The sequence below is a fragment of the Furipterus horrens genome, unplaced genomic scaffold (assembly GCF_987537825.1).
Source record: "Furipterus horrens unplaced genomic scaffold, mFurHor1.1.pri manual_scaffold_5, whole genome shotgun sequence".
Lineage (NCBI taxonomy): Eukaryota > Metazoa > Chordata > Mammalia > Chiroptera > Furipteridae > Furipterus > Furipterus horrens.
The window spans coordinates 195,581,965-195,608,337 of NW_028327175.1; the positions used below are offsets into that span (position 1 = coordinate 195,581,965).

Sequence of the window (26,373 nt, forward strand, 5' to 3'; positions counted from 1 at the left end):
CTCCTCCAGGAAAAAAACAAAACAAGTTAATCAATTCAGCCTCAGTTCAGCCCTAAAAAGTTGTTTCCCTTATTAATAATAGCTACTCTCTGTGCCCTCTGGGAGGAGTGACTTGTCATCATTGATGCCACCATTGTCATCGTTCTGCAACTTAGACTCTCCTTGATTTCAGGCAGGGATGGAAGAAAATGCAAGCTTTTCTCTGATGTACTATCACCGGGTAGTCCATGCGCACAGTCATAATTGCTGTCTTCCCCGACTGTTAGGTACTGATTTCACATTATGGAAATAGGATTACAGAACACCAGAGAAACAGCCCTGCCCAGCGCATAGGGCCCATCTGTGTCTGCCTCAGCCCAAATCTGCACGGGGTGCTGACAGGAATAACGGATATGTCCTGGCACTAACATAGTCTGTCCTCACCACGCACAGCTCCGGGCAGCGGGCAGCGGACAGGGAGACGGAGCCGGGCCCCTGGAAGAGGCCGGGATAACGAAAGGCGATGCTGGGGGTGAGGCTGAGGCCGAGGGAGAAAGCAAGGGCGGCCAGCGACCCCCGTGTCCTCTCGGGGTGGCCCCAGGGCTTGACTCTTCACAGTGCCGGCCAGGCTCTACCACTCAGCACCATTACCGGTCCCCATTCGTCCTTGGTAATGCACAGGCACTAAAAGCTGGCCTTACAGCTGGAACTGACCCAGAATTATAATGTGACTGCATTTGGGGAGTTGCTAGGCCAATAAAAGTTAATTTGCCAACACTGCCTAAAGAAAGCCACCAAGTTCATTGTTAACACGTTGCATACCAGGGTATTTAAATGCCTTTTAATCCTCTGTTCCAGCAGGTGTTTAAGATTTAAATATGGTTATATGGCTAATATTAATGAAATGACTTCACAAAATTAACAATGAAGCTGCTACTATCCTTAATTAATAAAAAAAAGCAAATGAAAAATTACTACTGAATGTCTAAAGAACCTTATTTAATTGTTTAAAATTATGCGATCAAATGATGAGAATTCTCGCTATCCGAACATAGCGTGTTAACAGGGTGCTTCTCAGTGACACATGTTCACCAGGGTGGAGGAGGGGCCCTGGTTTAGGGGCAGACTAGGCCTTTTATTTTAATACCTGGGTGTGGGAAGCAGGTGGTAGCCGACCTTTCCCAGGTGTTTGGTGGAACTTAAGCTGGAACGGCGATAATCCCGTTAGACAAGATGTTCTCACCTGATCCAGCCCGGAACCTCACAAACCTGACCATCCAATTTTCCTTTTCAGAAGGACAGGGTGTGGGCTGTGAGCGCAGCAGGAAACTCACAGAGATTCTTCATTCCCTTGTTCATTCCTTCGCTCGTTGATAATTTAAAAAAATATTCCTTGAGCACCTGCTACACTGCAGGCTCCATTCAAACGAAAACCTCCCTGCTCCCACAGTGCCAACGTTTTAGCAGGGACACAGACAAAAAGCAAAACACTAAAGCGTATGGCGTGTTCCGTGGCGAGAAGTGTTGCGAAGTTCAGCAGAGAAGGGAGGTAGGGCGCTACCTTTTTTTTAAAAACAATTTTATTTATTTATTTATTTATTTTTAGAGAGAGGGGACAGGAGAAAGAGAGGGAGAGAAACATCACTGTGTGGTTGCCTCTCACGCGCGCCCCCAACTGGGGACCTGACGTGCAACCGAGTCATGTGCCCTGACTGGGAATCGAACCAGCGACACTTGGCTTGCAGGCTGACGCTCAATCCACTGAGCCACAGCAGCCAGGGCTTAGGGCGCTAACTTTTATAAGTCATGAGCTCAGTGCTTGGACTGGGAAGGCACATGGCGGTGTGGTCACAGCCACCAAGACACTGAGTCAAAAGAGAGAAAGATGCCTCGTCACTCCATCAGCATCCACTGCAGGGAGGTCTGGGAGGTAGCCGCCAAAGGGGACATGCTGAGTTGCCTGGGACGGGACAGACACCAGGCCAGAGCCAAGGACACTGGCTTCAACAAGCAGAGAAACAGTCCCGCGGAAAGGGACTGCTTTGCAAAGGGGCACCGCTCTACTTCCTGAACACAGAAGCAAGTCCCTCTCCTTGGAAACGTGTCCTCCAGATTGTGACTGTCTCGAGGGCAAGACCTGTGGTTTGTTCACCCGACCGCTGCTCTCTGGCATGAAGCCACACACGGGCTGGCGCACAGGAAGATCCAATGACCGTGACCATGCCTGCACGGTGAAAGCCAGTTAGGGACTGTAGCTAATTCATAGCTAAGTCCTTTAAGATCTATAATGAGAATGCGAAGTAGAAACAACCAGGAGAACAGAAAATCATCCTCACGTGTTTGATAAGATCACACGGGTTTTGCACGTTAAGCTGGTTATTCAGGAGTCAACCAACATCTCAAGTTCTGGGTCTGGAAGAATGGTGCATGTACAACCTTGAGAACTTTCCAGTGGAAAAACAATTGAGTATGGGGGACACAAATGGGAAGAAAGACCCGCCTTAACCTATGAATGGGTTTGCTCTACAACATTTCTAAGTAATGTGTTTGGACCTCAGCACACTTTCCACTAAGCCAAGATGATACAGGATGCCAGGGTTTGCAGGCTAGCCCTCAGATTTTTTTTACAGTTCTATGGAGACTTGGAGAGAGCTGTAAAACCCAACATTCATGTTCACAGAGGGAATTCTCTCTAACACAGGAGTGCACAAACAGATCTTCCTCAAAAGGGTCACCTAATGAAGGACTGTTTTATGCAAGGGACGTTTGGAACCTACACCTTCAGATTTAGGAGGACTCACATGAGTGTCTGGGGAAACAAAGACGTGGCTGGTGTATTTCAACCTCAGTGAGAGCCTTTCCTCCAAAAGGAAGTCCTAGACACGCGGAGGGAACCCATAATTCATGGAGTGGGCTTTAGCGCTGGATCTACCATCTACAGAGCAAAGAAAAAGGAAAAGAGAAGCCAGAGCCATATAATAAATGGTGGCGGGTTAGAACACTCTAAGCACAAATGATCAGGAATTATTATAAAGCAACTTGCATGCAGGCACAGTTCTACATGTTCAACATGTTAACACCGTGGAAGTAAATCTTGCTCAAGTTTTACGTCAAGCGCTGCTATACGCCACTGGAACAAAGGTCAGACCCGCCCTCACGGACCTACTCTCAGTTTTCACTCACTCGTCCATCCCTCATTCCAGGCACCTGCAAACCTTCTGGACACCTCTCCCGTGACCGGCACGCTGGACTTGGGCTGGGCAAACAGAGAATAAATAGGCAAATGTGTATTTTTATACTCAGGAATCTTTGAAAATGACAGTCAGAGATTTGGAGCAGATTACTCAGACACTGGTGACCTGCATGCAAAGACGAACTTGAGAATTCCAGGCCACGAAAGGAAGGTGCCCCTGAGGTTTCCTCTGGATCACGTGGCCCCCCTGGAGCTCCACGCACCTCCTATGCACGACCCTCACTGTATTTTCTCTACAGTGGGTCAAGATCTCGTGAAGGATCTTGCCTCTCTACGAAGCAGAAGTGGCAACAACTTCAAAACTTGACTCCACTGAAACTACATGGTGACAGTGGCTTGGGCAAACCTTCTGCTTCAACAGACCCGAAATCGCCAGCCCGCCTCTACGTACGGTCCCAAGGCCCTCGGGCTTCCGTCTTAATTCCATAGCCCAGTCCGGTCTCCTCTCTTCTCAGTGAAGCCCATCAGGACCACTGGAGTGTCTAAACGGCATCAAGTGAGGAGGTGGTCCTTGGGCAGAAACTGTGTTCTGGAGGGAGGGGTTGGGGTGAGGGCTGGGGGGAAGAAACGTCAAGGAAAGAAAAGAAAAAAGGACTGAAAAGAGGAACGTGGACGCTCGGCGCTGTCCTTGGTGCCGAGTGTTGTATTTCAAGGGACAGACACTGCTAGGACCAGAAAATACTGAGAAATGGCAGCTCACTGTAGTGGGCTGAGTGCTGCCAAGAATATGCATTAAAGGTCCCTGAGCCCAGAGGCGCTCCGAAGGGGGGAAAAAGTAAGGACCAGAGCTTTTCACAATTTATACTTTTCATTTGCTTTTTGCACCCAGTTGGATTTTTTTTTCCCATTACATTTGTCTCTTAACAAACTTCAGTATGAAAACACAAGGACCATATTATTTGGTCAAATTAATATTAACCGAACCCCCAGGGTGTACCAGGCATTGCGACAGGCACAAGATTATAAACGCGTATTAGCTAATAAATTCCTCCAGTCAGAAGGGAAGAGAGATTTACCAGTGGAGCAATTAACTTGCAAGACTGAAAACTTATCATTTTTGATCCAGACTTCCTTCCACGGGGGCGCTGCCACCAAGAATCCAAGCTCTCCCCTCCTGACCCCCGCGCCCCCCATCACAGAGACCCCAAGCACTGCTATCATCGGAGAAGTGTCTGTGCTAAAGTTTTTGCTCCTCTTGGGTGACAACAGTGATCTAGAAAGATAATCATGTCGAATGTTGGTTTTATGACTGGTTTCCAAGTGAGAAGGCAAAAGCAGATGAAACCCATAACTTTGTGTTCCCCATTCAGTGGAAATAACTTATCTGCTTCGTCTCTATTTGGAAAACACACCCATTCAGACGTTGCAACCCAATTATTAATGGGACCACAATGTCATCAGTGAAGCCAAACCCTGCGGCTCGGACGCCCAAGGGCGATCTGATGGATCAGAACACCCTCATGTGACGCAGAAGTCTGGCAGGCTCGCCTGGGTTGATGGGAGCCGCAGAGACAGCCTGTGACTGACGCCACGGGACGCCGGACAGCCCTCTCAATGTTACCCCCAAAGTAATCTCTCACTGACCTCCATCCACGGACTCCAAACACTTAAATCCCTGAAACAGAAGAAGGGTCCGAGTGAAACCTGAGAACGTGCGGAAGGGCCCCTCTGAGCAGAGCTCCTGGCAGGGCGACCCTAGGAACACTGGTCAGACCCGGCAGGACTAGGACTGACCACCCTGTTTTCTCCTAAATTAGCTAATGAAAGGGTGACCACAGACATGTCTCCACAGAAAGCAGCCACAGTGACGGACGTGCTCCTTCTCAGCAGACACGGGCCATGCTGGGGGGAGGCAGGGGTGTAAAGACAAGAAGCGAGGGAGGAAAAGGAAGGAGCGGTGCCGGGGAAGGGCTGAGATGGACAGGTAAGGGGACGTGGTCTCCCTGCCTTTCTCTCAAGCATCTATGAGGAAAACTCAGAGTGGTTTCCTGTTGCATCTTAAACGGCGTGCAGGGAGCTTCCTGTTCGCACCATCTGCCCTCCCCCCACTGCCGTTTGCTCCGTCTGTTCTAGCCACACAGGTCCTTTCTTCTGTCCTTGAACGTGGGTCCTTCAGCTTGCGGCACTCATCCCTGATCGTCAGATGACTGAGTGCTTCTTCGCTGCCATCCGGGTCTTACCTCCAGCCGCCTGTTTTCTCAGCCCTTCCCTGACAAACGGCACTACCAGACACGGGCCATCCATCGATCCGACCACCCATTCCCGTGCTGACACGCTGCTGGTCTGCATCTCCCACTCCGCTGTCAGCTCTGTGAGGACAGGGTCTTAATTTTGTCCTAACACGTCTCCTCAGTAGCCAGACTAACGCCTGGCACCTAGTAAGCAATTATTAACAATCTGCTTTTTACAAGGAGATGGGAACAGTCTTTTCAGTATGTCTTTAGAAAAGCGGTCCAACTGAAGAAGCCCAGTCCCCAGAACAGGGCCCTTCTATGTCTGTCAGGTGCCAGAAGCCTTGGTGGGTCACTGTGGCATCAACTGTCCCAAGCTGCAGTCACACTAGAGAAGAACACCAGTCCCCAAGATGCAAGGGACTGAGGAGCCTCAGAGGCTCGGGTTCTCTAAACAAGAGACCTGGGACTGAGTTGTTGCTGGGTCCTCCTCTGCAGAACAAGAGCGGCATAATTAATTTGAGGACCAGAGGCTCTGATGTAAGGGAGACACTTGGGACCCCTATGATACAGGGCAAGAAAGGGGTGTTGGTGTTGATAAGGCTTGACAGACATTTGTCCCAAGGTCTAGGACCAGGAGGTTCTCTGTGCCCTCAGAGAAGGGCTAAGACGTGACCTGCTCTCCATTTTGCCTGTTTTCTTCTAGAAGACTAAGGTTTGGAGTTGTCTGACAGAGAGAGAACTGTCATGGCGTGCCCTTCCCCAGCAGGTGGGGAGTACACAGTAGTGGGGCAGTCCCTCACCGGCAGCCCGCCCTAACAGTGGGACAACACGTTCACATCACACGCGTCACTGCTAGCACAAGGGCCTGAGCACTGTGTGCACTTTACTGGAGAAACGACCTTGGTCAGAACGAGCTAGGAGCCAGCGCTGGCAGAGCGAGCTGGGTGGAGAAGGCATTGGCTAGATATTGTAGAAGGCACGGGAGCTGGAGAAGGTCAATGTCATGCAGAAGGGACTCTGGTGTTGGTCCCGCAGATCAGGAGCCAGGTGGGAGGGTCAGGAGGAATGGCCCCCCTGGGGCTTATTATGAAGGGGGTGGGGATAACACACAGGCTCCTCACCCTTCCTCCCGACAAAGACCAAGGCTGGGTCCCAGAGGTGCCCCCACAGGCAAGTGATGGTGGGTAAGGTCCACACGAACACCACCGCACTAGGACTCCACTTCTGGCTCAATCAGAAGGGGTCACAGGTAACGAGAGGCAACACAAGGCAGAATACGGTCACTTGAATAACAAATGAAATGCGCAGAACTCAAAGGTCGAGTCCCAGTTTACCAAAGCTCAGAGACAGCGAGGCCTGGAGCAGAAAACCCATTGTCACGTGTTGATGTAACACAAACTATAACGAGGAAAACAAGTTATTTTCCATTCAAAACCCACGATGCATCCAGAACAAGTGTGCATGGCAAGGGTGAGAAAACACGAGGGGCCGTGCTGACAGACAACTGTCTGGGCACGCTGTCCCCATGCTGAGGGGCTCCACAAGTGGGAACCTGCCCCCAAAGTGTGCATAAGCCAGCTCAGATGGAAGCTCTTCTGCCACACACGGAACGAAGTCAGATTAGCGTGCATGTCTCTGGGTACAAAGTAATATTCATAAAACACCACCACCACGTTAGGGAATGTCAGGCGAGGAAAGGCCTGCCTACGTGGCTAGGAGGAAATCTGTGATGGTGTCCCCGTACTAGCTTCTTGGGGTGGCTAGCTGAGAGACAGGCAAGGCCTGGTCAAGAAAATCTGGTCACCAAACCTTTAAGTTGACACAACCTTCCACAATATACTCCAAAAAAGACTTCTTAACTTCTTTTAGCAAGAGAGTTAGCCTCCCCCACCCCCAGCGGAAACGTCCAGCCTCACTGGCTGCTGGAATCCTCAGGGAACGGAGCCAGAGAGCACCTGCCAGGACACGGGGGACCAGGACACAGGGCGGGGACCATGCCACATGACCACGGGGCGCAGCGAAGTCTCTCCTCTGCAGCGCCAGAGGAAGCGCTCTGGGATTGGCAAACCAAGACTATCGTGTAGGGACTTATAGAAAAATGTTAAGTAAATTTTATTATCTTAAAACGTTATAAATGGACACTGAAATCTGACTTTCATTAATTTTGATGTGTTCCAGCTATTACTATTCTTTTGATGTTTTTCGACCATTTCAAATCCACCCCGAGCTTGCTGGACAAAACCAGGCCAATGGGTGGGAATTGACGCAAGGGTGGTCGTTTGCAGACCCCTTAATTCTAGGAGGCCAAGAGGCCGCGGGGCAAAAACAGCTATCAAATCAGCCCACCTGGAGTTAGTTTTCCCTCCGAGGTTCCGTAAAACACCCCAAATATAAAGCTGCACGGGAACATCCCAAAGTCCCTCTGCTTCTGACACCATCAGGTTATTGACTTCAGCCCGTAGCTTATGTTCACATTCCAAGTTTAATTTAAATACCATCTTCGCTGTAGCTGTTGCATTGGGCGTATTAACACAGAGACGGAGCAAAATGGGGCACCCACATCCTGGGGACGCAGTGGCGTGAGGGGTCTACTCTGCAGAGGCCCGCGACCGCCAGCCTCCGCGTGTAACACTCTCCTGTTCTTATCTTGTAGGCTTTCCTATCGGACGGGGCAGGACACAGCTAACTGTGACACGTGCAGGGACAGTGCATGTGTCATCTATAGGTACGTCAAAGTTTCCCTTCCCGCTGTGTACTACGAGTGACAGATGGCGCGGACCCACACAGGCCGGGTCGTGGGGTACCAGGCGGGGTGTTCCTGTCAGACAGAACGCAAAGGGTGCTCCCTGAGCCTCATCCCGAGCTGTGCTGGCGGGACGAGGGCAGGCTGGGGTGCGTTCATCTCACCCGTGTGTCCTAGTGGTTTCAAGGATGGGGATGAGCGGGACGGCCTGCTCCTTCGAGACTGACAGCCAGCAGCACTGTGCTGTGTGTGGTAGAAAAGCTGGGTGGAGGCCCTCCCTGGCTGGATGGGCTGGGGGCACCGTGGAAGGCCCAGACGGTTCTCTCCACAGCGCGGTGCATTCCTGAGCGCTCAGGAGGACCCTGGCGCGTGTGTCCCCTGGGGCAGAGTCCCATGTTTGGAGCCCCGACCTCTGGTCTTCATGCCTTTAAATGGGAAGCTCGTTTGGATTCCTCACACCCGTAAGACTACAACAGAAACTTTCAACAGGCAGAAGTCAGGGTCAGTTCTTGGCAATAATGTAGAATTTCAAGACATAGTCACAGCCTTCAGAGGTTACTCTCTTTTTCTTTTTTTTTCTAGAAATTTAATTTTCAAAACAAAATATGAGAGCGGTAACAGATGTTATGATTTAGTTCATTTTTAAAAAGGAGGCCTGAAGAACAGGTTTTGTTGATTTGCCAAATTTTCAAAAACACTTCTAACTAGTTCCGTCGTCGGCAGCCGTCCGTCTCGAGAGACGATGGTGTAGCTTCTTAAGAGTCTATCTGCACCGCCGAGAATGGTTGTGCAGTCCAACTCGGGAGTGACACGGTATCTGTCTCCTCCCGTGTTGAATCGACATCTTGCGATGACGCTGGAGTGTCCTCTCCAGTGAAGCTGAAGCTACAGAGCCTGGGCAGGGTGATATGGAGGGTCTGCTGTTGCCCATGCAGCAGACCCCCCCTCTCTTCGCAGCTGAAGGATCCAAGGGAAAGACGGAGTCAATACAGCTTGGCTTCAGGTGCGCCGCAGGAGTTGCCGGTGTTGACTACAACGTCAAACCGCCTTAGGGACTCCGGCTCCGGATTTTCTGTCGGGGTTTACTCCCTTAGCCTTTCCCCTGAAGAGGTATGCCGCAAGGCAGCGGAGGTTTTTTTGGAGTCAGAGTTTTCCTTCTCTGATGTGCCCTGACTGGAAGATCGAACCAGCTGACACTTAGCTTGCAGGCCGACGCTCAATCCACTGAGCCAAACCAGCCAGGGTTAGCCATCTGAATAAAGTGCCCATAAAGATTCAATCCCTGTCTCTGCTTATTAGTTCTGATAGTGACAGGCAGCACGAACTCCAAACACCAGCTTTTCCCATCTCAAAAGGACCAAAAGGCACTTAAAAGGGGAAGAAACCAATGTGTGAGAAACGCTCACAATAAAAACTGGGACACAGGACTTCAGCAGCAAAGCGAGGCCTTTATTCACGAGTCTGCAGAGCCGGGCGCACCCTCATAGCCAGGAGAATGTATATAACTAGTTATATACCTAAAAATGTGTAAAGGAACTCCCATCTGCCCACAAATACACTTTCTGAAAAGATCTCCAAAGTTACCATCTTCCCATCGAGAAAGTAGAGACAGGGTACAAATGTCTTAAATACAGCAGGAAGCTTGAATCCCCACCACCTCGGACCCATCACACACCTCTGGGGGGTGCCGAACACCCCAGGGGGGTCCTGCGTTCTCCAAAAGCAGAGCTGGCTTGCCTGGGTTCACCTTGCCTGGTGAAGCCGGGAGAAGAAAGCACAGGACTGACATGAGCACCAATGTCACCCTGGCCCGTTCCTTACGGCGGACATTGTCCACAGAGGGAGGCCCTGCCTCCCAGCGGTCAACGGGCAGGGTCTGGAGGGAGTCACTTGCAGCTGTCACACGGGCGAGGCAGAGGCCGGGGACACTGCCCACATCTGAGAAGGCACAGGGCAGCTCCCACATCAGTCATCTGGTCCGCGGTGCCAACAGCGCTGAGGCTGAGAATACCTGCCCGGCTGGGGCCGTCCCCAGGCGAAGACCTAATGAGGGAGAGTCCCAGGCGCACGGCCCAGGGCTCCAGGCAGGTAGCCCCCTGCTGGCTCGGTCCTCCCCCCTTCACAAAGGTGGGGGAAAGCCTCACCGGACAAGTTTTCTGTGTCAGGAACCAATTACAAACTATAGAAGTGGTCCCTGAGAGCCTAGATCTGCCTTGTGACTCGGCCATCCCACGTCCAGGCGTTTATCCAAAGGAACCCCAAACACTAATTTGCAAGAACCCACGCACCCCTGTGTGCATAGCAGCCCTGCTTACCATCGCCAAGGTGTGGAAGTCGCCCGAGCGTGCGTCGGCAGATGAGGGATAAAACCGCTCCGGGACAGTCACACACTGGGGTTCTGCTCGGTCATACAAAAGGAGAACTTTACTCTTTGCAACAGCATGGGGGACCCGGAGGACACTAGGCCGAGTGAAGTAAGCCCGGCAGAGAAAGACAAACGCCACACGATTTCACTTCCATGTGGAATCTAAGGAGCTGAACTAACAAGGAAAACAGAGACAGACTCGTAGGGAGAGGGCATGCTGGCAGCTCTGGGCAGCAGGAGCGGGATGTTTAGGGGGGCGGCAGTGGGGATCAAGCAAAAAGGGGAAAGGGCTCATGGACTACAGCGTGGAGATTGTGGGGGGGGAAGCAGTATAAGGGGGATCAATGGTAGCGAAAAGTACAATAAAAAATAGGCTATTAAAAAAAAACCAAATAATAAAAATTTAAAAAAAATTTTTTAAAGAACCAATGACAAATGATCTTTCCAGAGAGAGCCATTGGTCAGAGAAGCCTGGTGAGTGGGACTGTTTTCACTGCTTCCTCTGCAGGAGGGGACCCTGCATCCTGAGTGAAGGGGTGTCACACAGGTCACCCTTCGCTACTGTCAGGCCATAAGGAAACCGGTGAAGAATGCGCGTTGCGTGCCTGGCTTTGGGACCCTGGGAGCTGAGACTCTTCCAGTCTTAAAACACGGGCAGGTGGGCAGGAGCCAAGGTTCCAGAAGGTTCAGAGGGAGCTGGAGGAGCCCACAGCCACTTAACATTCTACTGGGGGGGGGGGTTTGAAAGGAGCACTTATCGGGGCGCTCACCCATGTAACGAGAAATTTAACTCAAGTTGGCTCTAAGTCCAGAAGTAACTCAACTCACATGAAAAGTGATGTTAAATGTGATTGTTCAAGCCCGGGAAGGCCAGGAACTACCCGTCCGTGGTCACTAGGTAGAACTAGCCCAACCGACCTACTGTGAGGACCCCTCACACCAGCCGCCCGCCCGCTTTTCAAAAGAGCTCCAAGTGTCCAGCATGCCAGGCATGGCCGGAAATTAACCAAGATGCACCCGGTGGAGGAACCGAGCCACTGTGATCCCTGAGGGTCCTCCTGCAAAGGGGGACAATGCATGTCTACGCGTAGAGACCTTCTCATCCCAGGTGTGACCACAGGGAGTGTGTACATCTGGTGGCGGGGATCTTCAGGAACGTCACAGGGATGCGGACCCACTGTCAGCCCGCTGCGTGAGCCCTGCTTCCCAGGAGAGGTGGTACCAAGGAAAAGGTGGGGATTTGTTTAGGCCTCTCCTTCAGGAAGGCATTTCAAAGTCTCTCCCCGCAATGATAACAACATCGGCTCGCCAGCCCCTCAACCTTCTGTCGTTAACAGGAAGGCTCCGCTGGACTCCCCCAGCCTCGCTCAGTCAGTCCTGCAACTACTAATGCAGACGAGAGCCCATGTTCCTACAAGGTCCATATTAACAACCCTGTTTCCCACTGGTCCTATCGCTTTAAGTTGGAAATAATTAAAAATTAAGTTACGAACTTGACAATGGAATGTCAATAAAAAAGTGAACAGTGACTCTTCGCTTGGGCTGCTGACGCTGGGCAGGAGTTTCCTGAGCTCTACAGGCGATGGGAGGCGTGAAAGCGCCCTTCCGGTCCACACACTGAACAACCGGTCCACAAAGGAATCAGCACCTGAAAGGTAACATTTCCATTCGAGTCGTAAACGGAGACCTTACTTTCAGCTGATTTCAAGTTACGACTCTTTTCGAGGTGAAGCCTAGAGGCTTTCTGTGAACATGGGCCCCCCACGAGAGTTCCAAGTTCTCCCCCACGGGCTGCGCCCTTCCCTTTGCTGCGGAGACAGGGGCTCGCGATGCAGCCTGGCTGCAGAACCCTCAGGGTGCTGCCCGCACCTGCGTTTCTCACGCTCCGTCTTCTGGGGACCCCCCCCCCAGAAGTAAGTCCCTCTGGCCTCAGTTATCCTACGTGGGTTTATGTCACATGTGAAAAGTCACATCACTTCAACGAGGAGTGCAAAGGGCATGACACGGCCCACACACAGCACGCTCTTGGCGCGCAGGCAGCTGGAGGGAAGGGAGGGAAAGAAACGGATGAAGAACGGAGAAGCCCGTCTGCGGACAGTCTGGTGTGGCCTCAGCAACGTCCCCTGGCACAGGGCAGCGGTGGTCAGGGCAGCGTGTCGGTGAAGGGAATATGACAGCTCTGTGAGACCTCCACGCACGGATGACGTCAGCAGGGAGGGAGACACGGCTCCCTGAGTCTGCACTGTCGGCTAGCAGGCCTCTGTACACGGAGCCGGGGAGCTTGCCCTGGAGTGTCCTTTGGCCAAAGAGAAAGGGGAGCAAGAGGGGTTCCACCAGGTGATTCCTCAGCATCGGGTCGGCTCTGTGACTCCATCCTCAAATGCCAGATGCTTCGTGAAGAACACAGGTCTCTCCGGCGGAGAAGCACTCGCACTCCCTCGTCCCTGAGCAGGAGAAGTATCCTGTTTGGGACACCCTGTGGCCATGCACGTGGGCGCCACATCTCAGATGTACGGACCCAAGTGAGCCAGAGGGTGTCCACCTTTCAGAGGATTTTTAGTCAGAGCCCATTTCTGCTCATCAAGGAACTGGCCAATAAGTCCCCCAGTTCCTGCACACAATGCTATGGCCCCGCGACAACGGATAAGTGTAGGTCAGGGTCAGGGGCCTTACAGCAGGCGCCCAGCCTCGCGCTCACTGCCCTGCCGCTTCTCACTGGAGACCCAGCCTGCCCGGGGTGGATGGACGCAGCCCTGGAAGAGAGGTGTCCCGTGAGGGGCGGCATGTCATCTCCCTGTGAAACAGACGTCTGTTGTGGAAACGTGCAGGACTCGCAGAAGCAGCGAGACGACAAAAGGTCTTGAAGCAACTTCAGGGGAAAGGGCGGCTCATACCGCAGACCAAAGGCTGGAAACATGAGCCCGCCCGAGGCTGCTGGGCAGACACCGGTGCCCAGGGACAGGGCTGCACCCCACTCTCCCTCTGCCTCTGCGGGGTGTCCCTTAAACCCCTGAGGCACGCAGGGTCCTTTGCTGATCGGGCAGGTCCCTCTGCGCAGACATCCCGAGTCTGTGATTAACGGCTGAGGAAGGACGTGCGGTCCAGGAGCTGGAGACGAAGACAGGTGCACGCCGTTCCTCACCCCAGCAGCATCCACACTCCTGTGGGCAAACCGGCTCTCGGAGGAGGACACTTCGCAGGCAGCGAAGGGACTGCGCGACCAGCCCGACCACCGGAACCTCGGGCCTCCAACATGCTCTCCTCCGTGCCGGGAATTCTGAGGTGGTGACATGGTTCCATGGCCTCATGATGACGTCCCGTAGCCTGTGACCCAGACCGCCTGCGAGGGTCTCCTGCGGCCAGCTCAACACAACAAAACTATGGAGAGACACGCAAGTGTCTCTCTCCCTCGGCGCAGCCTCCCCGGGTCGTCACCCGTATTTCCTGGCCACGCAGGCTGTCAGTGCTCCGGAGCGGGTTTTCAGGCTAAGGTACCAATAGCCTCTTTGCTCAGAAGCAGCCGGGTCTTCTGCAGCCACCTACCCTGCTGATGCTCTCGGCAGAGGAGCCGGATAACGCAGGCCACCTGAGAGTCACCTTGCTCCGGCTCGGCTTCAGAAAGGAGCAGCGAGGCATCCTAGGGACACAGCCATCATTCCCCCTCTCCTGAAGGGGCTCCTTGGTGACATGACACCGCAGCAGAACAGCTTCGACTCCTATCAGACGTCCCCTAGGGGAACGGCAAGAGCTAGCCTCCCGTTCAGAAGGGGATGGGAGCGAGATTTAAGAGATAATAATAAGGCTGGTTCAGGCAAATGAATGGGACCTTTACCAGCATTTAAAACGTCCCTGTGAAGTGTGAGAGTCCCTGCCTTCAGTTACCAGACCCTACGTGGCTATGCCCTCAGGAGGACACGGCCTCTGGGCACTCTGTCCCACTTCACTGTGCACTAATAATGACGCAGGGGTCACATCACAACCTCTGCTTGTCAGGGAGGAAGCTCCCAAGCTCTTCAAGCTCCTTCCCAATATAATTAGAGGGTTTCAGAAGACAATGACTGAGACAGCCTAATAGAACAAGATTGGACCAGGGATTCACAGAAGGAACGGGTCTCGTTTTCTCAGCTCCTTTGTGGAAATTTGTTGTGTAGCCAGGAGGAGCATAAAGTGCAAGATTGCAGAGACGCCAGATAAACACATGTGTGGAGCTATCATTGCCCCTGGGTCACGGCGGGAGGGAGCCAGGGAGAGGCACACACCGCACAGGGCAGGACAGCCGCCGGCATGGAGGGCGTCTGACTGTTGAGTGGTCACTGCCTCTGTGCACAGAAATGCGCCAGCCCCAGCCTGTCCCCTTGGAGCGTGGCCCCTGTCATTTGGTAACTGTCTCCAGTAGAAGCCCCTCTCCAGGCCCCTTCATGGCCACCGTCGGTGCACATTAAGTTCCTCGACAACATGAACTCATGGGGAGGAAGTCAGCCTTCTGTTTAACACTTAGTGCTCTCTCCTTAGAAGTGACAGTGAAGGGCCCGGGGGCAGGGATGGCAGAAAAGAGTCCCTGGACAATGCTGTACCCTCTGCAGCCCCATTCTGGTGTCAGGAAATAGTTTTAATTAACAGTCTGGAAAGAAGAATGATTGAACAGACCTCAAAATTCTCTTCGAGAAGTCCCAAAGCTAGTAATCTGAGGGGTTTTTTTTTTTCTATTCTATTTGAACTCTAAATATATATCATTTCTTTTTATTCAGCTGGTACAGATTTAGGTTTTAGTAGTCTGTAGTAAGTTTCAGTAACACCTCAATTCTAACCTGTAGCTCTGATAGGTACGGATGCCGTAGAACTGAAAAGGGACAGCTCATCTCAACCTCTTGTTTGTGAAGCATTCATCAGAGAAGGGCCGATCATGCCAATAGCACCCTCACCTTTGGTTATGCCCACAGGTAAAAGTTAGGGCCGCACTGGGCCATGTCCTGAGCGGCAGGACGGGGTCACGCAGTCTGTTCCATGAGGAAATCGATGCGGTTCATTTTCAGATAAAAACGGCAGCTTTTCTGCAGGCTCGCTGCAATGGCCTGAGGTAGGTCCTGGAAGACCCCCGGGGAAGACAGGGACTAGAGGACCGTGGCTGCTAAGAGCTCTCTGCGGACTCTCTTCCCCACTGGTCATCTTGAAAGAACTCCTTCTCATCACAGAAATGGCATCCTCGGAGGTGCCGTGGAGCTCAGGGTTCAGACAGGCCACTGGTGACACAGGGGACACACACGAGAAGTCGGTGGCTTCCTGGTCTGTGACGAGACCGCATCAGTGCAGGCGGCTCTCTGTCCGCAAGTGTGGGGAACGCGCTGCTCCGGGCAGGCGCTCAGATGGCTCGGGCTGCTTTGCATTCGCTCCAGCGCTGGGACCCCAGACGAAGACATCTGCCGCTCTGGGAGGGAGCATGCCCGTGGTCAAGGGAGAAGAGCAGCCAAGGTGACAGCCGAGGTCCTGGCCAGCCGCACTCACGCCGCCTGGCCGGGGGCTCCACCCAGCCAGCGGGGCGGCCAGAAGACCATCAGCTGGATCCCAGGGCGCGTGGCGTGACCACCCGGAGGCGTGGTGGCCGCGGGTTGTGTTTGGGGGAACGGTTTAATTCTGGACAGGGTGGTTGCAGGGTGCCCCGGATATTAACCTGGAGATGCATTCAAGGGGGAACCATGGCTGTTCTGGGGCTCAGTTCTTTTGCCGCCTACAAGTGGGGCCAGGGTGACGCACATCGCCAGAGGACCAGAACAAAGAGAGACATGCCCGAGTTCCCCCAGCCGGCAAGAGCGCGCGCCAGGCTGGGAACTGGGAGCCTGACTTGTGGTCCCTCTGAACTGCGGCTGCTGCCCAAGGGACTAACAGGAAGCCACGCCCCTGCTACCTGCTCCCCTTGCCATGAGGCCTTGTGCCTTGGAAACACCCTTTGTCCTTCCACGTCCACACAGTAAGAGCCGTCACGCACCCAGACGCACGGGCTCCCTGGCCACATCCCCGCACCCATGAGGTTGACCCGTGGCACCCCCCGTGGGACGGGAGCGCCTCTCCACCCTCATTTCACAGCCCAGGAGGCCCAGCCCCTGAAGGGGAGATGATTTACCTGCAGTGCAGAGCGTGAGCCGGGCACAGCCAGGCTGTGTTCGGGGACTCTGAGCTCTACTTCAAAGAGAGTTAAACCCGGAGGCCACTGCTCCACAGTCCACTGCACCGCGCCGCCTGGGCAAGGTCAGAGATCGCAGCGATTTCTCACGTCCTTTTAACTCTTATCTGCTACGCACAGGGGGTTGGAGAAGGGATGTTTGAATACATTTCCCTGAAGTTAACTTGAGGACTCGGCGACAGCTTGCTAAGGAAACCGTGGCAGGGCCCACGTACTTACAGGCACGTCAGACAAGCCCCGTGGCAGCTGCAGGAGCCAGAACGGTGCGCCCCTGCAAAATCGCAGGGAGCGGCACAGGGAAGTGTTACTACACAGCCAAGCAGGGGCTCCAGGAAGAAGGGGATGCTGGGGCGCCAGCTGACAGAGCGGCCTAGGGGTGGGGGGGCAGATTTGTATTTCTTTGAAATGCACAGAATAATCATTTTGTAAGAAAATCCCCAGACTTCAACCTTGCATTTTAAAGAGAAAAAGACTAATCAGAGAAATTAAACCCATGCCCTGTTGCTTTAATCAGCTGCCCCTGTGAATAACGTACAGTGCAAGGGCACGCGGGGAGGTCAGCCCCGGGCCACGTGGAGCCCTCAAGGGCGCGTAGGGAGGTCAGCCCCGGGCCACGTGGAGCCCTCAAGGGCGCGTAGGGAGGTCAGCCCCGGGCCACGTGGAGCCCTCAAGGGCGCGTAGGGAGGTCAGCCCCGGGCCACGTGGAGCCTGCTGAGCAGAGGTTTGGCTGCAGGGCTCAGCTGTGTGGCAGAGAAGAGGGAGGCAGGCAGGGAAAGGAACCACAGACAAGCAGGCGAGAAGGGCCCCCAGGGCAGAGGTCCTGTCACAGCCCAGCGTCCTCACTGGGACAACCTGCAGCCGCGCTCTGACGCAGGCAGGAGCAGGGGTGCGACTCACACGGGGATGCTTGCCAGCTCCAGCCCTTCACTCACGCTTTGGAAATGGACAGTCGGGACGTTCTCCAGGCGGGCGCCCCTCCCTCCCGAGGCGCAGCTTGCAGCATGCCCCCCCCCCCCGGCCCCCGCCCTGCGCGACAAACACTGGATGGCACTGCAGGCCCCAGGCGGCACCGCCTGCAAACTCCTGCGTCCTGGACGCTGCTGGGCCCCGGACCCCAGAGGCTGCAGGGACCTGGGTAAACCCAACCGGGTCCTAAGGGGCCATGAGGCGTGGAGCCCAGGCTGGGGAGGCAAACACACACCCCTGCCCGTTCAGCTGCTGGGAAGTCTGCAGGGAACCAGCCTGGGGAGGCAGGGCCAAGCTTCGCCGTGCAGGAGCGGAGCCTTTGACGGCGCTTAGAAGCAGCCACAGGAGAAGAGAAAGAGGAAGAGGATGAGGTGCCCAAGTTCCCCTCGGCACCGCCCAGGCGCTGCTGGCCTGGAAGCCGTCATCCTCTGTGAGAACTGACTGCAGACTCTTCCAGAAACAACGAAGGAGGGAGAAGAACGGGGGCCAAACTCAAAAAGGTCCTGGGGTCTGTGGTGCAGAAAAAGCGTCCGAATCTCCTTCCATTAAGTTCCGATGGTATGGAGCGGCCCCAGCTTCTACCCGGAGCGCGCCCAGCAACGCCGCCGCGGGAAAGCCGTTTGTCTGTGGCAAGGAGGGGGCTCGTGGTGGAAGGGGAGCGGAAGGACAGAGCCCTGACCAGGCCGGGCCGCGGGGCCGCACCTTCGAGGGCTCCTCTGTGCTCACTTGTTAACTCAGAAGATTTTACAGAGGCCACGGCCGTGACTCAGGCTCCGCGGTCGCCGCTGGGAGCACAGACGGCACTGTCCCCGGTTCAAACCCTGCATTGCAGGGGACGGAGGCAAGAAAACATGGCAGCAAAAAATTATTCGCAGTGAGTGTGGAGGAGGAGGGGCGAGAGCAGAAAGGACAGCGGATCCTCCCAAGGCGGCTGGGGAGTGAGGAGCTGGTGGTTCTGGGGAATGGAGGGGCAGGGAGTGCGGCCATTCCAGGAGCCAGGACGGAGTCCCCGGAAGGGGAGAGACTAACGGCCGCGAAGACAGCGGCAATGTCTTCAGCAGCGGTGACCACACCGCCGAGTGGGCAGCGGGCAGGGCGCCTGCCCCCACGCCCTGGGTCATTTGGGTACCAGTGGTGAAGCCCGGAGTGGGGCCCTCCCTGTTCGCCAGGCAGTGCCTACCCCCGGCCCCATCCGGACAACCTGCTGTGTTAAACACGGAGGACATGTGCGCAGAGGAGTCTAAGGGCCCTGGAAGGGGCGCTGGTGTCTTTTCTCTGTGTCCCTTCCTCGGCTCTGAGCAGGACAGCACGTGTCCTCTTCTGGCCATTTGGCTGTCAGGACTGAAGGGACCTCTGCTCTGTGTCAGCCAGAGGTGGCCACACTCTTACCCTTTCGGACACTGCCCTCCCTGGCCAGCTGTCTGCTTTGGATTCCACCTGGTGACCAGGTGTGTTCCTGCCCCGTGAGGAAGCTGCCCAGCAGAAGGCAGAGTCCAGAGCAATACACGCTGTCCCCAGCTAAGGGCACCACGGCACAGCATACAGTGTGCCAGCTGGCACACAAGCCTCGTCCCAGAGCGTGGCACGGCCACTGGCGAGTTACAGAGGGAAGGGGGCACACGGCTCAGGGTCGCCTCCTGCCCCCACTGCAGGCATTTCCCGTCGGGCATTCACCCCACACCGTCTGCTCCCCGAAGACACCCGCCCGGCTGCAGCCTCTGCGTCACGGAGGAACGCAAGCAGGAAGCAACTCGACAGATCAAGTCGAGCCATTCTGTTAACAAGAACCCAGATTAGATTTCTCTGTGATTACATGGTTCGCGGTGTGATAAATCGGTTAATAACAGTATTCCCAATGCAGCTGCTTGATGGGAATTCAATAATTACAGGTACCTGGGACAGTGGGGTAGCCTCGGAAATGCCAGCCCCAGCCTCCAATCTCATAACTCACACCCTTTCTAGGATTCCGGCAGCGGTTCCGATCTGCCCGGCACGCTTTCAATATTCACCAAGCACCCTGATAAAATTACTTTTTGTACCTAACGCACCATATTGGAGGCAATATTTCACAGACTCCGTGGCAAGGATCTTGTTTTTCTTGTCGAATGTCCAAGTTGAAGAATTCTTTTATTGGTATTATCTTGGTCACTGTTAGCCCTTTTTCCCATTAAAGCTGATGGTCAACTGGTAATATGGATAAAATGTTTGAATTCCATCTGAGAGCTCAGAAGGTGTTTTCACCGACTGTCAGCAGGGGCGGAGGGAGAGATCCTCAGCTACTTCAGCGGGATCGTCGGGGCAGTAACGATGATACCCTTTGAAGGGAAGAAGACTGAGCCCTAACAGGGTGAGAGGCGTATCTGAGGCCCCTGTGCCCCCAAGGTCAAGGGGCGGCGACAGGACAGACTCCTGCCTTTCTCTGGTCCCAGCTCACAGAGCTGAGGGTTGGGCTCACGCATGCAACGTGCCCTGGGACTGGCACTGTTCAGAGCTGTCCCCAGCAGGGACTCAGTCTCTGTCATCACATGCTCTATCATGTGAGTGCATGAGGTTTGCTGCTGTAGCCTAGAAACTGCGGCAGAGCTGAGAGGGGCCCCTGGAAATGAGGGGAAAACACGCATCCTCGTTTTGGGAGCAGAGGGCAACTGGCCATAAACTTCTTGACAATATTTTTAATTTTTTCCATAAAATTATCCACTTTGGCAACAAGAAAGATGGAACAGTGGGTATAAAACACAAAACGGTCCATTAGATGCATCTTAAGCTTGTTTTTAGGACTCCAGCTAAAACAACTTTGCTATTTTGTCTTTCCAAAATGTCAAAATTTGTCTAGGATTAATGGTCCTCTAAATCAATAGGACTTCATGTTTATAAATGGTTTACGGTGCCGCTGGATGTAAAATGTTATGAGCTCATGTATTAGCATCACCGCTGAGCCTTTACTGAAATCTGCTGACATTTAGTCTGGCATCCAGACCAGACACAGAAGGAACACGGAGCAGCGCCATCCGGAAGCCTGGCATGACGCAGCGTCAGGTTCCCGTTCGGGGCGCCGGGGAGGCAGGGAGAAGAGAATCAAGGCTCGTCAATGCCGGGTCTTCCCAGAAAAATGACACTGGGTCCAGGGCCCTGTCCCGAAGCCAAGGGGACTGCTGAGAGTTCCTGAAGGTTGGGAGCTCAACAATGGACCTTTCAAAGCCAAGAAGAGAAGGGAGGACTCTCGGCACGTGGCCTTCTTTGAAGAAAGTTCATAAAAGGAAACACTACATACTTAAAATAATCATCTTCAACCTATCATTCTAACACAACCGTTATCACTACCGTCAAATGGCCTCCCGCGGGGTTGCACGTTTGCTCACCATGGCTTCCGCAATGTAATTGTGGGTTACTTTCACCAAACACTACGTTTTTGCCTGAAGCACTGCCTTTGCCAGCGACCGAGTGGCGTCCCACGGCGCGGGCTCAGTGAACACACACCGCCGGCCCCCGCGTGGCTATCTCGGCAGCATCCATGTGCCAGGCGGCTCAGATACTAAAGAACATCATCAAGCTCACTTCCTGTCTGAACTGTCCCAGGTGAGGACACTGGGTTTCTGCGATCTTGTGGCAAGGTGCACCGAAGCAGAGCGTTCTCGGCCCCGGCCCGCTTGTGCCGAGATGACTCCTGGAGACAGACATTCAGCGCCGACTGAATATTTATGCCACGTGCAGCCTACAGGCGGGCCCGAGGGCTACTCAGATGCCGCATTTTTCATTTCAACCCATTACAGTCACGCAGCCTTAGTGACGGGGATGCAGTCTGAGAAGGTGTTGCCGGGCAACGTTGTCACGGTGTGAACATCACAGTACACTGCCATGGGCCCGACGGTCCAGCGGCCTGGTCTAGCCTGTTGCTCCCGGGCCACCAGCCTCTACAGCATGTTCCTGTCCCAAACAACACGGGATTCAATCCGGCGCAAGGGGAGAGGACATGACAGGAGACAGGCACACACCGGACGGACGAGGCGGCTGCAGGCGCGGTATGGCTCCTGTGTCACCGCAGACGCTTCCTCTGTCCGTGGCAGGGGTCACCTCTATCACGACGCGGAGAGCACAGTGTGGGAAGCCACGGGCCGGGGCGTGGCCGTGTGTCACCATTGTCAAGCAGGACTATATCCTTTGACACCAACTGGGTACAATGACAACACTTCAGAGGTTCAAAGTGACAGCAAATGTTATTTTTCCACGAAATAAACCTATTTGAAATACCGCTGACCCTGAACAACACAGGTTTGAACTTATCAGGGTTTGTTTTTTTTCTTCAATAAATGCTACAAAGATATTTTCCCTTCCTTATGATTTTCTTAATAACATTTTCTTTTCTCTAGTTGACCAGCATATAATACATATAGCATACAAAATAGATGTTAAGAGACTCTGCTATGACCCTGGTTGCTGTGGCTCAGTGGATTGAGTGCCAGCCTGCGAGCCAAGGGTCACTAGTTCGATTCCCAGTCAGGGCACTTGACTAGGTTGCACGTCGGGCCCCCAGTTGGGGACGCAAGTGAGAGGCAACCACACAGTGATGTTTCTCTCCCTCTCTTTCTCATTTCCCCTCTCTCTAAAAACAGATAAATAAAATAAAATTAAAATAAAGTAACCTTGTTAAAAATAAAATTAAAAAAAAAAAAGAGAGAGAGAGAGACTCCGCTATCAGCAAGGCCAACAGCAAGCTACTAGTTGTTAAGGTTTTGGGAGAGTCCAGTTATACACAGCGATTCGGCTATGAGAGGGATCAGGAGCCCTGACCCCCATGTTGCTCACAGGACAAGTATAGTTCCCAGGGACGCAGCTCTAACACGTGTGACTGCCGGCTGCTTACTACACAGCGGCAGACGTACAGTATGGACGCAGGATGAATGACCATTAGCCCTGGAATTGTGTGTCCCTAAAGCTAGGGGACCTTTATGCCCGCGGGACCGCACACTAACTCCGCCCCTCTCTTTCCCCCCTAGCGTGGAGCTGGACTTCAAGCAGCAGGAAGACAAGCTGCAGCCGGTCCTGAGGAATCTCCACGCCTTTGAGGAAACTCAGGTCGCACCCTCGCCTTACCCTCAGGAGGCCCCCTCCTCCACCCCCAAGCAAAAATCCAAAACCGAATCCAAAAAGCACGGGCGGTGGAAACTCTGGTTCCTTTAGGACTCGCGGGCTTGGCAGCTGCCACGTCGTCTCTAACAGCCCCGGAGACAAGTCAGTCCTTTTCCAACACAGACGGGATCAAGGGGACTGTGGCTGACGGGGACGCCCCCGGCTCTCGCCCTGCTTACCAAAAAGGCCTTTGTACTCACAGATAATCACCAGAAGCAAAATGTCCAGCGTCACCACTTGCCCGCTGTTCTGGGCAGTGTGCAGATGCGGATGTAAAATCCGACGTGACACGTAGCGTCGCCCAAGAGGACACGGAGCAACGCCATGACCCCCGCCCCTGACGGGTGAGGAGCGCGTCCTCGACCCGCCAAGCGGCAGGCCGTCACGCTGCACACAGCGGAAACGCATCAGGACGTCCAAGCCTTTATTTTTTTTAACAACTATGAGAAGAAAAAGCAAGCCTTCTGTTTGCCAAGGACGTCATTTTTACGTTTCCCTTTGCAAAGAAGCCGGGGGCAAGTGTGAGCTGCAGCACCCCCACTTCTGGAGAAAGCACAATTTTTTCAAGTGGTCGGAGACCATGACTAATCATCGTCCACAACGTGACTCTATGTATATTTGCCTTCGTGTGCTACAGCGCTACGCCACGTGACCCCACGTCAGCGTCACACAGACACCTCAGACTTAGCATTCGCCACATCTCAGCCCCGCGACATGTTTACTGCTCATCTTCCAAATGGCCAGCAGCCAGGAGCCCCCCCACGTCAGGACATTGCCTTTAATCACCGCAAGTTGACAGGGTCAGAGCTATTGGACACTAAGCTTTCTTAGATCTCATTTTTAATCTTTTGATACCCAGAGGCCAAGTGATCAATTCTGGCAAGAATTCGAAAACACATTTAGAGATACACCACGGATGACACAGTCGCCAACCCATGACAGGCGAGCTTCTGCGGGGGGAACCCGTGAGGCGCTGTTCGTCACACAGCGCGCGGCAGACGCGGACCCCCGTGCGCTGTGCTTTGTAACGACCGCGGGAGCCCTGACCGTCTCCAAGAGAAACAGCGCGCTTAGCGTGGCTGCTGCCACCAAATGGGGCACCGCCTGCCCTGGCCTGTCTGGAGGGTGTCCTTGGTGAAACACCTGGGCGAAAGCCGTGAATCAGACGCTTTTAGGTATTTTTTAAATACACAGTGACACTTCGTTCTCTTTGGATTACACTCTGCAATATAAATTTTAGTTCCTTTATTTTTTCACTCATTCCTTTGCAAGTATCTTTTTATAGAAACCAAAACCCCCTGGTCTATGAATGAACTTCGTCTTATCAATTTTTGCTTTTCACGATAGGAAGTAGGGACCTCGTTTTGCCTTTTTTTTTTTTTTTTGTCCAACTTAAAATTTTGAATTGTCTGAACAGATGAAAACACCCAGTGTTCGCGTTTCTGTCTGTAGTCTCCCACCCAGTCTAGTGCTGACACACTGCAGTCACGAAGCACGTGCCAGAGACGGAGTGGCCCCCTTTAGAGGGGCCTCTACCCGTATTGGGCAGGTCGGAGCTATTTCTTGTCCGGTATTTTCTTCCGGACTCAACAGCAAAGCTGCTCTACTTCCAAGCGTTTCGATTCTACGAGGACCAAGGAGTGCTCGGCAATCAGATCTGAACTTGAAATAGAAGAGTCTCCCACGTAAACATTCTTCGGGGGGTGACTCAAGCTATACCGCAGGTGGATGCTCTAGTTCAAAGGAAACCACACGTCTTTCGTGGAAACCCTGCACAAGGCTGCAGATCCGTGCATATCCGTAAACAGAACCGAGAAATAGTTTCGTGCAGACGAGGATGACCCTGATGAGCCCGTCTCCGGAAGGAAGTGCAATTGTGTCGTGTAGACATAAAATTTAAAACACGCGTTTCGTGTATTTTATATACTGTTTTTAACTAAAGTTATAAACATGTTTGCAGCAAGCTCTCTCTCCTTGTTTTAAGAATCCCCAACTCTCTCAATGAGTTGAAATAAGGCTGTGAGCAGCTTTCTAATTAGTTCTATAAATTTGTCTACACAAGAGGACGTCCTAGCAAACAAAACAACGTCCCTGTTTGAAAGCAGTCTATACAAGAATAAATTAAAAACTAAAGTTTTCAGAGTCCAAAAGGAGACTGAAGATACACTCATTCCCATTTAAAAATAAAACTATCTTCAGAATAGAAAAGAAAGACTACTTTCAAAGCCACTGCATAGTTTAATGGCAGCGTGTCTCTAACAGATGATTGTTCTTGTCCTAGGAAGATTTAGGTAAAAACTCTGATACAGAAACCAAGGTAAAAAGTACAGTGTTCCCTCATATGTACATGTATCCATGGCATTATGTGTAGAGATTAAATTATTATACTTGTCACTGAGTTCTTTATTAATTTTTAAATAAAACAATGAAAGGTCATGCTTTGTGTGGCTATTAACTTATTCCACGGCCTCGGTAATTTGGGGAAATAGAGAATAACACCACAGGGGGGATGTTCAGGCTGGAAAGGGCCCCGGGGCGAGGGCACTGCCCGCTGGTGGGCCCGGCTGAGGACGGGTGGGGCCCGACTCCAGCTGGGCCGGGGCTTTGGCTACCAGGAGGAAAGGGCGGCCTTTGGAGGACACGGGGAGCCCACCCTACAGGCTCCCAGGAGGATCACTGACTCACTGACTGATACCTCACTGTTAAGGAACCTCAGACAGACAACTGAACTCCGTTTCCAGGGATAGTCCTGCCACAGAGACAGCTTCTCTAGATCACCCACCCATCAGGTCCCAGCCCCAGGGGACCTGCCACCTCCGTCCCCTCTTCTTGCCTCCCCGCTGGAATACCGATGCCTCAGCTGGGCTGAGGAGCCCAGCTCTCCTGTGGAGCTGAGTCTGGCACTGAGTTCTTCCCCAAGGAAGAGCTCCGCCTGGAAGCCCAGGAGAGGAGAGACCTGGGGGGACCCGTACCCCCTTTCCTAGTCTCTGCAGGCCAGAGTCCACTTGCAAGGACAGGGGACCACTGTCGCTGAGAGAGCAGGCTCCCACTGTGCTTGCCACTCTCAGGGAAAAGATGGGGTAAGCATAACCCCAGTGCAGATCAGGGTGTAGGACCCAATGCGCCACCCACAGCAGCTGGGGTCACACTCTGTCATTACCTGTGAGCCACTTCCGACTGCCTTTGCCCAGAGGTTCTCTCCTATGAGCCGCTCCATACAACCAAGGACACTGTGCCACGCTGGTCTCCTCCAGCCCCTCTGACAGGGGGCCCCTGGCCTGGAGGAGCAGTCCCAGGACCTCAGCCCCTACCCCAGCCCCAGAGAGCAGGAACAGGGGAGGAAACAAGGGTGGGGGCACCCTGTGACCTCAGAAAGGGCCCAGGAAGTGGGCAGGAGTTTCCCACTCATCCTGCAAGGTTGCCAAGGTGTCCGTTGCCACGGAGACCCGAGGTGTGTGTGACCAGGCCAGAGTCAGGCTGCCCCCACTCTCGGGCAGGAACAAGGGACCAGCCTCGCACGCTGCTCTCCCTGGGGGGCTGTGCTCATCGTGGCACAAGGAGATACACAGTCCTGGGTCACAGCTTGGA

The 26,373-nt window shown here is 53.5% G+C and overlaps 2 protein-coding genes across 2 annotated transcripts in view; one reads left to right on the forward strand and one right to left on the reverse strand.

Annotated features, from left to right (window-relative positions):
* INSYN2A (inhibitory synaptic factor 2A) overlaps nucleotides 1-23,081 on the forward strand; it is a 32,904-nt gene extending 9,823 nt beyond the window's left edge. The window contains exons 2-3 of the mRNA XM_090279573.1: nucleotides 8,060-8,131; nucleotides 22,653-23,081. Coding sequence (XP_090135699.1) covers nucleotides 8,060-8,131; nucleotides 22,653-22,836 — 256 coding nt within the window. The 3' untranslated portion in view covers nucleotides 22,837-23,081. The remainder of the gene's footprint in view (nucleotides 1-8,059; nucleotides 8,132-22,652) is intronic.
* The window catches only part of DOCK1 (dedicator of cytokinesis 1), a 385,242-nt gene that overhangs the window by 203,436 nt on the left and 155,433 nt on the right, over nucleotides 1-26,373 (reverse strand). The gene's annotated exons all lie outside the window — the stretch shown is intronic.